Here is a 16765-nt window from a genome sequence, read left to right on the forward strand (position 1 = left end):
GATCAGGACCCCGGCCTCAGAATCAGACCATGATTCTACAGTCCCGGGACCTGGGGAAAGAGGCCGCTACCTGCAGACTGGTGCTCCTGCTGTGGGGAAAGAAGCCTGCAGCTTTCCTGGCACTGAGCATGCCATTCACATGGCCAAGAGCCGGCCTGTCTGCATGAATGAGACTCTGTGCTGCCCAGGGTGTGGGAGGAAGAAGGCAGAGGGCGTGCCTGCAGCTGCCTGGCAGCGTCTGGCAGCACCAGTCGCCCTTCACCTTGACCAAGGACAGTTTCCAAGGAGAGTGACTTTTGTGGGTGGTCAGTTTGCTGAGCCTTTCTGCATCCAGGCGGAGCACATACCTGAGTAGCCAGGAAACTGGTTCCAGGCGAGGGGGATGAGGGGCCGCTCACATCATCACCTTTTGGAAAGACTCTGAATCTAGTCCTGGCCTAATGGCATGGAGCCAGGCTCTAGGCTGAACCGCTTGCAGAAAAGCTGTGCTGAGCTCGTGGGCCACCTCACTGGAGACAGCCTTCTGGGGTACTTGCAGTCCCTGCTCCTCCCAGAGTCTAATGCTCTTGGTCCTCTGAGCTCTTCTCTGTGGCCCCTCCCAGCCCCAGGAGGCAAGCCCACTCACCATGGAACTGCAGCGTCCTGGGGTCCCCCACCTTCCTCCCAACCCCGATGCAGACTGTGGGGTTCATGCAAGTGCAGTGAGCCTGAAGCAACCACCAGAAGGAGCACACCATCGAGCCCTTCTTTCCTCCTCACCTCCACCGGGGGCTGCCGACCACCAGGAGAAACCAGCCCTGATGAGTCAGTCCATTACCCCAGATTCACAGCCTCTGCTCCCAGTCTTGGAGCATCTCTGTGGGGCCTCCTGAGGAAGCTGACCAACAAGGCAAGCTCTCTTTGGGGTTGAAGGAAGAGAGAGACATACCTGGGCTGCAGGGGCGATCACTACCAGGTCCCAAAATGGACAGATAAGGGGCCCTGCCTTCTGCTGCCTCCAACTTAGCTCAGGAAGAAAGGCACATTTTGCTCACAGGGGAGTATTTGGCCCGAGGGTCCTGTAAGCTCAGCCTTGCTCAAATGCCTGGTCCTCCTCCTCTTCCAAGACTACATGCTGCAGCAGCCGGTTTAGGCCACCAGAATAAATCACCACAGACTGAGTGACTTAGACATTTCTCGAAACTATAGCTCACCTTTTTGGGAGCTGACTTCCTAATCTTTTATACTTTGCATGTAAGTAAACATCCCCATGTGTGTGCATAGGGGCGGGCAGAACAGGTGAGAAAATAAGTGGGAGTGAAATATTAATGACAGGTCAGTCTTGGCAAAGGGTATAAGGATAGTCTCTGTACTAGGTTTTATTTTTATAATTTCTATAAACTTGAAATTATTTCCAAATTAAAAAATAATGTAACAGAGGGTCTGTGTCCCAAGGCCCCATGTCACCCTGCGGCTTTCTCTTCTCCTACCTCCTAGGAGCCCTCAGCTTGGCCCCTCCAACCCACCGGCCTGCATTTCCCCTGAGCCTCACACCTAGAAAGTCTGTTTAAAACGTGTCCCTGCCAGCATGCTAGGGCTTTGCTGCCCACAGACGCCAGACTCAGGGAGGTGGCCAGATCAGGGGTGCGGGGCGAGGGTGCATCTGCCACGGCTCACCCCTTGGTCTCCACCTTCAGTTGGAGACATTATCCTGATCACCACAGAGGGGCCACAGCTGCCTGGGAAGCCCAGGGCTTGTGCCAGCCCCGATTCAGAGTCCTTCCTGAGGGTGGCGGAACACTGTCAAGAGCACGGGAAACTCCCTTGAGCCAGGGGCTTCCATGAACAGGGTCCACTGGCACAGGAGGATTGAGGCAGGAACTGGAGCAGTATACCAGGGAGGCTTTTTAACAGATGGTCTTTCAGGAAATGTAGAATTTGTATTAGTTTAGCAAAGAAAACATTTTCATGTAGCTAGTGTTGAGGGGCAGAAAGGAAATTGGCCCCCAGGGACAGCAGAGGCTGGGCACTGTCTTGGGGCCTGGGGGTGGGGTGGGGGGAGTAGGGCGGTGCTCAACTAGGTCCAGGTCCTAGAGACCTTCACTCCCTCCCCTCCCCCATGAGACTGCACTACCACGGGCCTGTCCTGAGGCAAGTGGAGAGGAACTGTGACTCCACTTGCTTGATGGGTCTGATGCTGAGTCAAGGCCCCCAGATAAATTTCTGCCCCATCCATGGCAAAGGCAACCCCTCCATTAGAGTGGGACAGATTGGGGATAAAAGGTTATGAGCTTCCAAGGATTTGCCTCTCCTAGCAAAATAATGGAAGTTGCTGGGAGCTTGTGGTGAGTGTGAGTGCCTGTGGGAGTGAGGGTGAGTGTGTGGATGTGTGTGTGAGCAAGCAAGAGAGGTGGGGAGTGGAGGTATCTATATTCGGGTGCACACAGCTAGGGGCGCAAGAGGGGATGGGAAGGGAGCAGGGGCAGAATATCACCCACACAGCCTGTCCTGACTGCTTTTGCAAAAGCTCAGTCTGGGGACAAAGGAGGCCACATGACATCAATGCCAGGCTCTTTGGGGATCTTCTTTTAGGTAAAATTGTACCCTGAGGGGGTGAGGCATGGTTTACCTCTAAACTGGAAAACCAAGGGGCTCCCCGCTCAGCAGCTGTTCAGCCCTGCCATGGGTCCCCTGGAGGACTCCGAGGCGGCAGGAGTGGAGTGAGAAGTGAGGAGGGCACTCTTCCTGGCCTTGAGGACGGTATGAGGTGCTCTGGTGGGGGCAGAGGGCAGGAGCTGCGGGAAGGCCTGGCGAAGGTCTGGGGCAGGGAGGAAAGGCACCTGAGTCCAGCCAAATCCACTCTTCTCCCACTAAGGCCTGGCCAGGGGGTGCCTGAGAGCCCACACTGGGAAAATAGTACCCAGTTCCATCACCCCCTGCACTTCAATCAGTCCAGTCAGCCACTACACATTCAGTAATACTTGCTGTCACTTGATTAGGTTTCGGTTTCTCAGCCTACCAAGTTCTCTATGGCTCCCTGTTGCTTCTAAGAATTGTTGCCAAGGCTTTCCATTGGCTTATTCTCTCCTGCCCACCTCCTCTCCTCCCTCCCCCTGACCAACAACACACAAACATCTCCACTTCTCCCGTGAGAGATGTTCCTGCAGCGCTCTCCCAACCTCAATTCCCAACCCCATGGAATCCAACCGCACTCTAATTTCACTTCTAAGGTGCACTTACCTCAATTTCTGAGACATGCAGCCCTCTGGTGGCTAAAACTAATTACAGTCTTTAGGGTGTTCCTGCCAGGCGCATCCCTGCCTTGACTGGGACGGGAGTGACACACCGAGCAAATGGCTGAGTGGCTTCCATCTGGGAGGGATGTCTAACTATGGCCTTAACAAAATCAGCAAGGAGCATGGGCGCAGTACTAGGCTCAGTCTAACCACAGCTAGATTTAAAAAGGTCTTTGTGAAGTTCTACACTCAAGTCCAATAGCAAAATGTCACCTCTGCAAGTGGAAGCCCAGGTGCTCACATGAGGGCTTCTAATGACCCTGATGCCTGAGTCGGGCGTGCCTAGACTCTTAGCAGCCTCTGTCTGGAGGCCCCACTTCTAGTCTCCAATCTCTTCCCTGTGCAGAAGCCTGGGGGGGAGGTGGGGAGAGGGGAAGGAGAAGGGGCGGCAGAGGGGTGGGGGCTGTCAAGTCAAGGTGCACACACAGCTGGGACTTTGAGGAGAGATGTGTCGAGAGCAATATCAGCATTTTGGTGGTTCTTGGGGTCACCGAAGAGGGCACAGGGGACGCCTGAGAGGAGAGGGGAAGGATGAGAAACACAGGAGCAAAGGCTGAGGGAACCCAGCACCTGGAGGAGAAGCGACAGGAAGCCCAGGAAGGCGTTTCAGAAGCACGGGATGGTCCCTGAGGGGCTGGGACCACGTAAGATTGGTCCTAGGAGCTGGGAGCAGCTTCCCATGGGGACAGTGAGGCAGAAAGGGCAGCAGTTGTTTGTGGAATAAATAAAAGACAAAGATATTAGGGAAACCAGCACAGGCTTGGAGACACACTGTGTGCTTTGGTCAATGGCAGACGGCGCGCGCCCCGGGCTGTGCCACCTCGCTTCCTGCACTACAATCTGTCACCTTCGCACACTGACAAAATTGCCGAATGACACGTTTCTCAGAACTACCCTGCTAGCTAAATGCATGACAATAATGAAAGGAAAGGAAAAATGGGAGAGGACGTCTTAATTTTTTTTTTTTTTTTGAGGTTGAAAAACCGTATCAGTGAGCAACCGCGGCATAGCAATACCCTCAAAACTCAGTAACTTTAATAAAGCCAGTTATTTTCCCCCTCACAAGTCTGTGGGTTGGCTGGGGGCAGGCTGGCTAAGGGGCGGTTGCTTGCTTCTGGTGATGGCACAAATGCAAAAGAGTAAGTGGGAACACACGAGGCTTCCTGAGGTGTAACATCCAAGCCGGCACGATGGTATTTACACTTCACCCTACTGACCCCTCTGTCGAGGACAGGGAGCTATACCACACATGCTGAGGGGAGGAAACTGCACTGTGGAAATTACAAAAAAAGCCTTATGGGAAAGTAGAGAATACCAGGAGGAGTGAAAATCGGGGACACGGATGCCTTCTACCATGGGGGACAAGCAGCACTGAAATGAAAAGGAAGAAGACACCAGAGAGGGGGAGACTGGACAAAGTTTAGTGAATACTATGAAAACTGTGACAAGCGCGGGATTTGGAGATCTAGATTATGTTTGGGCTTTGTCAGTTACTGGGGGGGCAATCCACTCTCCTAAGGCTCCATTTCATTAGCTGTGAAAGCAGAAATACACATCCCTACACCTTGGTGTGACAATTAAATGAAGTAATATAAAAATTGCTTTACCATGAAATGCAAACTTATGTACAGACAAGATAAGTTTCCAGGAGAGGTGGGAGGCGGTCACGGGATGGTGGGAACACAATAGCTACTTTCCAGTACTGAAGGGCATTCATGTGGAAGGGAATGAGACACAAAGAAGCCTGTGTTACAGGCGGAAGACTAGTGATGGAGACAGGGAATGAAGGGGGAGTGTGTTACGCCATAAAAATATCAATTCAATAAGTAGAGTTTAAATCTGGCTTTAGGTGGTGATTTCTTCATGGGTGGGGATGTGAGAACAGAGCCCAGGTGATAACAATCTCTAGAGGACAGCTGGAGCGGAGGGGCAGCTGCCGAGGGTGGTTGGATTGACCAGTGGTTCTCAATCCAGAGCAGTTTCCTACCCCACCCCAAGGGGCATTTGGTTGTGCAAATTTCTGGGTGATTCAACTGGTGTTTGGTGGGTGTGGGCCAGGCCATGAAATCTCTGGCAATGCTCAAGACAGTCCTAAACAATGGAAAATGCCATCAGTGTCCCTGTTGATAAACATGGATGAGATGATTTCAGAGAATCCAAATAAACACATGTTCACATGTTCCATTTTTAGCAACTGTAACTCAGCAAGACCCCCCTTTTCTGCCACAATGGCTCACTGCCTGGGCTGAAAAAGCACTTGACTAGAGAAAAGTCTACCATATGGCTAAATAAGAACAGTCACAACAGCAAGACATTATAATCCATTTCAATAGTAAAATTCTACTCAAAGTTTTATCAAAGAATAATAAACACACATGATTGCATCACAAGCTATGAAAAGATTGTCAGGTACACACATTGTTGACTTACTTTCACTACCATGTAAAGTTAATAAATACCCTGCTTGGAGACATCACAGTGATGATAAAACTAGCAGCTAGCAAAAATAACAACACACATTTAACGAAAAATTATGTTGCCTGCCACTTTTAATTTTAAGATTTATTTATTTGCGCATACGAGAACTGGGGTGTAAGACAGAGGTGCATGGGGGTGACAGTGGGGAGTATAACAGGCAGATCTACTGAAGTATACTGCTGAGGAGAGCAGCAGGTGAGACAGGAGAGGTCTGCTGCACCATGTGAGTCACCTCACTGGCCAGGGATCAAACTTGTGCCGAAGTGCCTGGCAATAGCTTGATAGCACTGTCCTTTTTTTTTTTTTTTTTTTGTGGGACCCTCGCTGGTGGCCAGGGATTGAACTGGCGCTGCAGAGGCTGCAGGCAGCCTCGCAACCAGAGCTCGGCTGCGCCACCAGGGGAGGCCCAATAGCACGGTCTTTAACCCTTGTGCCACTAGGGAGTCCCTGCCTGTCACTTATTGATAGAACACAAAAAGGCTGTTGGGAAATGTCTTTTTCTTTTAAAACAAACAAACAAACAAACAAAAATCTGGCAAGTCAGTTTTAAGTATTCCTTCCATTTTTTTCCATCAGCATTAACTTTTTTTGATTTGGGGGAACTAAGAGGGAAGTTTCTAGTAATAGGCTCATATAAAGAAACAAGAAAGATCTCAAATAATTAACCTAGCCCTAAAGAAGGCATGCAGATGGCAAACAGGCATATAAAAAAATGTTCATCATCACTTATGAGGAAAATGCAAACCAAAACTACAATAAGATACCACCTCACACCCATGAGGATATGAGAGTAGAATAAAGACTTTTGTAAATACAGTAACAAGATTGCTCTTCAGCAATAGTGTTGTCTGATAGTCATCCTGCCACCAAATACCCTTAATATTTATTTATTTATGCATATAAGAACTGGGGTGTAAGCCAGAGGTGCATGGAGGTGAGAGGATTCACCAGAGACAGGAATCATCAGAAAGATACTGTGTCTCAGGAATCTTCAGGTACATCCCACCAAATTGAGAGGATAGACAAGGTCCCAGGGAATCAGGGGTCCCCAGGAGAGTGTGAAGGGAGAGTAAAGGAGTCCCAGCAGACACCTGGTTGGTGTGTGGTCAGTCCTAGTGGTCAGAAAGTTCTGGCAGTGATTTCTTCAATAAGAACATTTTAAGGATCTCTAATGTGCCAGAAGGTTACACAATAGGAGAAAGAGTTTGGCTATAGATAAGGTAATAAAATAGAAAAACAAAAATACTAAGACAAAATTTAAATTCAGGAAAATAAATTCAGCAAGGAAAGAAAAGTAATCATAGTATGTAATGTGCCAAGCTGGGAAGAGCATTTACATAGTAATAATAACAAATAGTGACTCTTTTTTTTAGCATTTCTTTTTTTTTTTTTTTAAGATTTATTTATTTATACATGCACTGGGTACAGTCAGAAGCGCGGGAGGGTGAGAGAATTCACCAGAGCCAGAGCGGGGAGCAGAGCAGGCAGAAGGACCGAAGTACACTGCTGAGGGGAGCAGCAGGCGGCAGGAGAGGTCTGCGCGCCATGTGGGACCCTCCTCCAGTGGCCTGGGAGCAGCCGGGGATCGAACTGGCGCCGCAGAGGCCGTGGGCAGCTTCGCAACCCAGCGCTCAACCGCTGCGCCACCGGGGAGGCCCTACAAATAGTGACTCTTGACGCAACTAAAATCCAAGTACACCAACATGGGGAGGATTAAAAGATGGACGTGTGTACAGAGAAGGGGAAGTGAAAGAAAGCGCTCCCATAACCCAACTCAGAAGACAATGTCTAAAACTGAAAACAATTGAGGGGCAATGTAGAGACAACATTTGGAGATTTGAAGATAAAAAATAAAAAGATTCAGCTAAAATAGTTGATCCTGGTTGCCCCGGGAGAGGGGTAATATATGAGGCAGGGGAGACAACTGTTTCAAAGTAAGGTTTATAGATTATGCAATCATTTTAAATACGTTGGTATAATTTTATTAAAAAAAAAGACTAAATTCACAATAATGGAAATCTTTGAATTTATTACTGTAACATACAGGTTAAAGTCATCCAAAGTGTCAACATGTAGAGAAAAATTGTACTTACTTTAAAAACAACTGAAAATGGGGGCAGGAGAAACTCCTGATACTGCTTGATTAGGGTCCTTACAACATTCTGAACTAGTATTCAAGAAATCCTTTTACCTTCCAGACACTTGTTTCCCTGTTTGTAAAAGAAATATATTAAACAGATGCCTTTTAAGTTTCCTTGAAATTTACATACTTCTATTTACAAACAGCTCATTGAACTCGGTAAATACATTTTAATGGATCAACTATTAAATTACTAACACGTGGATGTTTCATTTTAAATGGACCTGATTTCAAATGGTCCTGATTAATAGGGCTTGTTTTCCTTAGGTACAGAACAGCCAATAAAACAGCCTGAATGACAGAAAAAATTTGCACAATATTAAATAGACCCACTGGATTTTTAATGGTCAATACTATATTAAAAATATCAATAACTTTAAGATACATGTCAACTGTGGATACAAAAAATGGAAGGCCTACCTGATCAACCAATAAGATAAAATGCAGTTATGCTGAACAGCTGCCCTAGTCTCACATAACAACCACAGAGTGTATGTCAATTAAGGCCATGTGGCAGATATTTCACTTTTCTATACTTGTGGCAAATATCATAGGTTCAATTCTCTGCTCCAGAGAGAAGCAAACCAGCTTGGTTCTACATGACTCCAGCTGTGACCAAACCCCCTTACCACAAACGAACTTTTGACTGACTTACGTATCACCCAGGTGAGTGTAGAACTCTGTAGCTTTTCCACTGCACTTTGCGAACAGGAAAAATGGATATTGAGGGTGTTTATAAAATGATCTGGTTGGCTCACATATATAATTAATCTGACAAACAAACCAAAGCCAAGCAAAAACTGTAAGTTACAACTCCCCACCCCACCCACTCTGGCCCCCTACATTCAAATTGGAGGAGATTGCAAAACTGCTTTTTACTCTTCCACCCTAAATCTAATTTCTTTAAGACATTTGAAGATGATACAGTGGAATCCCATCCTCTTGATGGCTGGTATGTGACCATAAAAAATGCCTTAGGTGTCACAGTCACACTAAATGGAAAGGCCTCAGGTCTCACATGGGGTTGGCAGCTATAGCAAAATACACGCTTTGACTCACTTAATTGTGTTGGTGACTTTCAGCTAGGGGTAACTTTGCCCCCTAAGGAACGTTTTTTTTGGTTTCATACTGGGCAGGGAGTTGCTACTGGCATCTAGTGGAAGAAGACTGGGGATGCAGTTTAAGATTCTACAATGCACAGAACAATGTCCCACAGCAGAGACTCATCTGAAGCAAAATGTCTGCACTGTCCAAGTTTGAGAAACCCTCATGTCTGTTGATTTTTTGTGTGTTCTAAAAAAAAAGGACAAAACTCAAGTCAAGACAGTACAAGTACTCCAGAATGTCATTCAAAGGTCTACTAGTATATCATTCAGATAGAATTTTGAATTACTCATAGCTTTAACTTGTGCTAGGAGGTAAAGGTACACACTCCACAATATAAAGATGGGTTTCACTCTGCTATTGAACAAATTTATTAAACTTCTCAAAATTAGACTTATGAAATTTGACAATAAAAATTCAATTCCCTCTATTTAAGAAAGTCTCCAAAGCCAATTACGTTGTTTCCATTTTAAGCTGAAAACCTAGCACACAATTTGGCACGTAGGGCCTCTGGAGTTGAATCAATGGTTCTACACATTTAAATGTTGGCCAACGATAACAGCTACCTGGGTTCCAGGGGCAGTAAGTTATAAAGGTGACTGAGTCATAATTTAGGTGGCGCTTAGGGGGCTGAGGCAGTCCACCATCATTCAAGTTAGGCCCTGGCGCGACACGTGGCAGAAGACCAAAATGTAAGCTACAAAGAAGTTAGAATAACTGTAAAGAGTTGGGCTCAATAAACTGGCCCACTCACCAGAACTAGGTCACCTGGGCTAGAAAGGCTGGTTTTCTTTTTCTGTGAGGAAAAAACATCACATTCTTATTCCAAGGAGAATAAAGATATTTACAGACAAAAGGTAATAAAGTAAACAAAATGGACTGCTTATAAAGTCTGTCTTGGCAGCAGGTGCAGCCATAGTACTCTTGGTAATGGTCGTTTGAGGGTCTTTGGTTGGACTTAACACTGCGGCCCTGCAGTGAGCACGGACATTCTGGCAGGAATTCAGATGTGCCCTTGAAAACAAAGGTAGAAAGGATACAAAAGAAGGCTCTAATTTAGAACTCAAAAGAAAATTGAGTAACCTATGAATAAAACTCCAAGTGCTAACATGTATCAATTCTATATATTAGATAGATGAGTATTTGCTGTAACGATCACTTTATACTATTTTTATGTCTGAAATATGCTATAATTTAAAATGACAGCAAAAAAAATTACACATGAAATAAAGGTACTAAATGAATGCTTAATCCTAAATAGCAAGAGCGGCAAACTCAGCCAAAGCCAAGCGGCCACTATTGGCGATACTAAAACATTAAATAATTGCCAATTGCTCTCAAGTGGGTCAACTTTTTTTTTTTTGGAGACAGACCCAGTGGGTCAATCTCGAGGGCCAGGGCAGACATGGCACTGACTTTCTATTGGTGCACTTCAGGTATATGACTTTGATCTCATTGGGGTGGAATGTAGGGGGCATGGTGGAGGCAGCCAGTGTTGGACAAACTCAAATTTAAGACAAATGAAGAAAAGTTGCACCTTGGCCTCCTGTGAGCCAAAAGCCAATAAAAAAATTCTTTTTTTCAAATTATGAATTTACTATTATCCTCCTAATCTTGAAATTAAGGGAGACATTGAATTTAACTCAAAATTCTGATTTTTCAGGCTAAGGGATGAAGTCTCTTGACTTTTGAATTTCAAGATCTTAGTCAATATTGCTAGTCCAGGGCTCTCACTTCAGCAGTTCTTATGTGGGTCCCCAATCATGTCTCTTTGCTACTTTACAGTGTGACCATCTATCTCCAATACCCTCTCTCAGAAGTTCATCTTATCACCACTGTTTGCCTGCAAACTCCTGGATCCTCCAGCCCTCCACTTCTACAAGGTCATGTGATGCCATGGAAAGGAAGGAGACAGAAGTAGAGGCGAACCTGATTACTTCTGTTCAGCCTAAGGACTCATTCCTCAGAATGTCTGCCCCAGGCTTGTGGGCCTTGGGTCACTGTAACTCCCTCCCTCACTTAGGAAAATATAAAACTTGTACTTTCAGTTTTGGACTTATTTTACAAAAGTCTCTCAGTTCCTAAAAATGAAGAGCAATTTGAAATGTAACTGAACTGACTATAATGTCTACTTTCAAGACTTTCACACTGCAGATGTTTTTAAAAGCCCTTCCATTAAAAGCCAGGAGACACTTTGTGTTAATTACATGGAGGGGAGAAATGGGTGACATTTGTGAATGGATATTAAACAGACTAGTTTCAATATTTCAGACTACAAATTTCTTCTCTGTTAACATCATAATGAAATTTGAGGTTCATTGTGAGCGATTTCAAGAGTCAGTGACATTAAAAGGTAATACTATTCAGAATAACATTCTTTTTCTATTGCTATGCATATCAGTGATAAAACATCCAAGTTCAACAAATCAATACAATTTCTACATATCAAAAGAATTACGAAAAATTAATGACCCTTTTTAGCAACATAGTTTTATAATGAAGACCATGTTCCACCAACTTCATTTTTATGATTCATTCTTAAGTAATCTAAATTCTGATTATTAGAAAGCTTTGGGTATAAAAGTGAACCTTTGGTGAGCCATATACTGATTCTTAAAAATGGCTAAGTCATCACTTATTTCCCTGGAGCATTTGTCACCTTCATAATCCAAAGGGATTAATATTTCTTTTTTTTTTTTTAAGATTTTTTCTATTATTTATACAAGCACTGGGGTACAGGCCAGAGGCGTGGGAGGGAATTCACCAGAGACAGAGTAGGGAGCAGAACAGGCAGAAGGACCGAAATACACTGTTGAGGGGAGCAGCGGGCACGACAGGAGAGGTCTGACACGCCATGTGGGAATCTCCCTGGCCGGCAGGGAATGGAACCAGCGCTGCAGAGGCTGCGGACAGCCTCACAGCACTGTGCTCAACCTGCTGTGCCACCGGAGGCCCAGGATTAATATTTCTGCTGAGAAGTGACCTCACTGAACCAGTTCCTTTTCAAATTGGTTAATATAAAGCTAAGACAAGAAGAAATCAATACATATTAGCAATCAAACTGGTCTCATTAAATATTGCCACCTCATTTAGTGTAACAAAAGAACACAGTACTATATTCTGGAAAACACAAAAAAATCTAAAATAAAAATATTCTCATTAACATCATTCATACGCTAGTAATAAATTAGCTTCCTTAAAATATTTTTTAAATTGTTCACAAAATCCATCCTTATTTTCTAAGTTAACAAAGATGAATTTTAAAAGTGCAATAAAAATTCTTCAGGTCTTCACTGCAGTTCAGACAGGACTTCTTAGTGGTTTCCAAGACACAGCTTCTTGTCTTGGTGCTGTTCTTCAGCTGGAGGTCTGGATCTCAACACACCATCTAGCATTCAAGAATAACAGTATCAGGAAAAGCTTATTTCAAATAACATCTGTTAGCCATACAGGTTGTAAGATCAAAATAATGCATAAATTTTAAAAAGGGAGATTCATTTTTTTTTTTATTTTTTTTTTTTAGAGGCATGTTTATTTATTTATTTATTTGTTTGTTTGTTTGTTTGTTTGTTTTGTTTATACATGCACTGGGTACAGTCAGAAGCGCGGAGGGCGAGAGAACTCACCAGAGCCAGAGCGGGGAGCAGAGCAGGCAGAAGGACCGAAATACACTGCTGAGGGGAGCAGCGGGCAGCAGGAGAGGTCTGCGCGCCATGTGGGACCCTCCTCTGGTGGCCAGGGAGCAGCCGGGGATCGAACCGGCGCCGCAGAGGCCGCGGGCAGCTTCGCAACCCAGCGCTCAACCACTGCGCCACCGGGGAGGCCCTCATTTTACATAAAAATTCTCAACTGTTAAAAACTCATTCTAGATAATTCACTCAGTAAGAAACCTTTAAAAACTGCATTCACTTAACAGTCTAAGACCAATAATTCATAAAATATTTTTTCTTGGAAAAAGTTATTATTAGATTGAAAAAAAATAAAATGCACCTACTTATCCTCCAAACAGAGGTGGGAACTGTCTATGGGGCAGGAAGACATGAGGGAGCGAGTCACCACTCCTGCATGCCTCCCCTACAAGGGAAATAGACATCTCATTGGTAGGTAGGAAAAATCTTTCTCATGTCTTTTTTTGGTAATATTTACAACATTAAAAGAATATATGTTATACAGATAGGAGTTCAAGAGTCTAGTAACAAACGAATATATGTAAGAACCTACCACCAAGCCCCCAAACTAGAAAGTTGCCACTTCCCATGTGCTCCCCAGTCTGATCCCACCCTCTTTCAATCCCATTCAGAGGTAACCACTATCATGAATCTTGTAATTTATTATTTCATTGCTTCTTAAAAATAATTTTACCACATATACTAAACAATACATGATTTGGCTATTTTTTCAAACTTTATGTAGAAATTGTATCATAATATATTTAGACTTCTTTTTTTTAAAGATTTATTTATTTATTTTTAAGATTCATTTATTTATTTATACATGCACTGGGTACAGTCAGAAGCGCGGGAGGGTGAGAGAATTCACCAGAGCCAGAGCGGGGAGCAGAGCAGGCAGAAAGACCGAAGTACACTGCTGAGGGGAGCAGCGGGTGGCAGGAGAGGTCTGCGTGCCATGTGGGACCCTTGCCCAGCGGCTGGGGATCAAACCAGCGCTGCAGAGGCTGCGGGCAGCTTCACAGCCCAGTGCTCAACTGCTGCGCCACTGGGGAGGCCCCATAGACTTCTTGACTTTTTATTCAATATTATATTTCTAAGATCCATCCATGATTTACATAGATATAGCTCATTTATTTCCACTGCTATATAATATTCTATTGTATGAATATACACAATATTTTTGTCTAATCTCTAGAGAGAAACATTTGTATAATTCCTAGTTTTTGCTTTTAAGAACAATGTTGCAAATAATTCTTTGTCCCTTGGTCTTTTATACTCAAGCAAGAGTTTTTCTAGGGCCTATACATATTATTCATATTGCTGAGTCATGAAGTACATGCATGTCAACTTTACAAAAATAATGTTAAATTGTTTTCAAAGGTGATTGTATAAACATTCAGTCCAATCAGCAACACAAAAAAATTCCTACTGATCCACAACCACTAGCATTTGGTACTGGCAATCTTTAATTTTGCCACTGTAATGGATGTAAGACATCACTTCAATATTTGCATTCCCCTAACTGCTGATGAGTTTGAGCATTTTTTTCATGTATTTATTAGATACTGTGTTTCATTTGTTTTGAAATACCTATAACTCTCTTTTACTCATTCTCCATTAAAAATTCTCTAAGACTTCTTTGTATGATCTGGAAACCAGTTTATTATCATGTATGGAAATATATTTTTCCAATGGGAGGCTGGTCTTTTCGTTTTATAATACCTCTTGGAGAAGAAAGACCTTAATGACAATGTTTTCTAATTTCCCCACCTTTTCATTTAATGGTCTTTGCATACCATGGAAGGCATCCTTTCTATTCTAGGTCATAAAGATATCCAATATTTTCTTCTAAAACTTAAAATTACTGGAATTCTGGTCTCTGTTTCTGCATGGAAGTAGCTCAGAAGTTGTCATACAGTCTTAGCAAATAAAAAATGGACAGACTCAAATATCAACAACTCATCTTAGAACTCCAAGAGAGGGAAGGACACAGAGCAAACCCCTGAGATTGGAAAGACAGGAAAATATTGGGAGTCTCAGCTAAATGGAGCACTCATGAGCAGAAACTGCCCTGAGAACCAGAGCAAGGATAGGGAGATCAGAACTGTACTTGGAGAATTGCTGGAGGCTCAGTGTGGATTTAGTCATGGAGGGGAGCCTCCACAATATTGTAAGATCTACTTCAAGGAGCTTCATCAGGTTGTCAAAGGAATTACAGGAGAAAAATTCCGTCGTGCTTCTAGTAGGGAGAGGGGAAAAGACACCATTTTGAAATATGCCAAAGTTCTCTGTTCTTAGCAGGGGGACTCTAGTTAACCAGAACCTATTCTACTGGGGTATTATCAGAGCCTAACTGAGTTGGAGGAAGGGAAACACCGAAATTCAGTCCACTCTAGTCATCCTGATCCAATTAAGAGGGGAGGAAAAAAAAAAAGAGAAATACTTATGAAATTCACAGCCCAAAGGCACAGGTTTACTGAGACTAAGACCTCATCACAGGGATCACAGAGGTTTCCCATCCCTCATTACTAAGGTCTAGTTGCAACATGTCTTCCTTCTCTTAAGTGAGCTAGGAACAATAATCCCTGGATACAGGCCTTTTGTTGATTACTGTAGATAAATACCTTCTATTCCCTGACTTGCCTTTGTACTCTTTTATTTATTTTTATTGAGCTAACACTGTTTACGACAACATACATGATTCAGAGGTATAGGGTCACACCTCTTCGGATGTGTGTTACTTACTATATCACACAGTGGTATCTTTCAATAAACAAATGTTCATAATTTTATTTTTTTTAATTTTTAAAAAAGATTTATTTTTATTCATTTATGCAGACAAGAACTGGGGTGTAGGCCAGAGGTGCAGAGGGTGAGAGAATTCACAAGAGACAGAGCTGGGAGCAGAACAGGTGGATCCACCAAAATACACTGCTGAGGGGTGTGTCAGGTGAAAAAGGCAAGGTCTCCTGTGCCACGTGTATCAGCTCCCTGGCCTGGGGATGGAACTTGTGCTGCAGTGGTTGACAACAGTTTGACAGCGCTGAGACTTAACCCTTGCGCCACCAGGGAGGTCCCAATGTTTGTAATTTTAACATAGGTAAATTAATTGATCTTTAGTAGCTAGTGCTATTGGTATCCTTTCCTTAGCCACAGGGAAGTATTTACTAATACCCTCAAAAACTGCTATTGACTATACATTATTTAATCAGATCCATATATATTTTTCTTTTACTTCTTTCCTGATAGTTTTTTAAAAGAAAGATGGGGTGGATATGTACTTTTTCCAGATAGCAAATAAAAGATTTGCCATTTGAATAAAATAAGGCTAAATTAGAACACAAAACCAAGATATTTGCATAGAAATTAGTTTTATTAAAGGCTTTTATAGGTCCGGATTTTTCAATTGTTATTATTAAGGAAATTTTACTTATGCTAAACTTCCATTTATGTAGGGTCCAAACAGAAAAATAATATGCCAAATATTTTAAAATAATACTATAAAACAATAAATAACATTCACAATTACATGCCTAAAGAATGACAAGATCTTCCAAAGATTATATTGCATTAAAATATCTATTAATATGCAAATAACAGAACTTTGAAGATTAGGAATTCATTTATGGTAGCTGTGATGACTCTTTATTATTCAAAAAAGCAGAACATTTACATTCTCTGACCAATCTAAGCAAATGTGACTTTACTCTAATAAGAATGATTATAAACTCATTTGACCCTATAAGCATCTAAATTATACATTTTTTTTTCTAACTGCCCAAGAATATTTTGTTTTGGTTTAGAAGAGTAAGAGTATTGTCACTTATTGTTTCATATTAATTTAACTGACAAATTTAATTTGTACATGGTTATTTGTATTAGATATATTCTATAGGACTATTTATTAACCAGCACTTTCTATCATGCCTTGTTTGTGAAACATTGAATGTCAAAAATCTAAGCTGTGAAAAGAATGTGGTACATTTAAGACCACAACAATTTCTAACACCTGATCGTTAAAATTTACTGGCTGGTGTCCTATGGAAATGTGATGGTTAGGGCTAGCACCGAAAAGAAGAGGACCTCTAAGTCCACAA

At 43.1% G+C, this 16765-nt stretch overlaps 1 protein-coding gene across 2 annotated transcripts in view; it reads right to left on the reverse strand.

Moving 5' to 3' along the window:
• Positions 1–8708: 8708 nt before the first annotated feature.
• Positions 8709–16765, reverse strand: part of CDADC1 (cytidine and dCMP deaminase domain containing 1) — a 47040-nt gene continuing 38983 nt past the window's right edge. For both annotated transcript variants that reach the window (XM_037527307.2, XM_037527308.2), the window contains one exon: positions 8709–12385. In XM_037527307.2, the coding sequence (XP_037383204.1) occupies positions 12312–12385 (74 nt within the window). In that variant the 3' untranslated portion in view covers positions 8709–12311. The remainder of the gene's footprint in view (positions 12386–16765) is intronic.

The sequence above is a fragment of the Talpa occidentalis genome, unplaced genomic scaffold (assembly GCF_014898055.3).
Source record: "Talpa occidentalis isolate TD23 unplaced genomic scaffold, MPIMG_talOcc4v2.1 talOcc4.5, whole genome shotgun sequence".
NCBI lineage: Eukaryota > Metazoa > Chordata > Mammalia > Eulipotyphla > Talpidae > Talpa > Talpa occidentalis.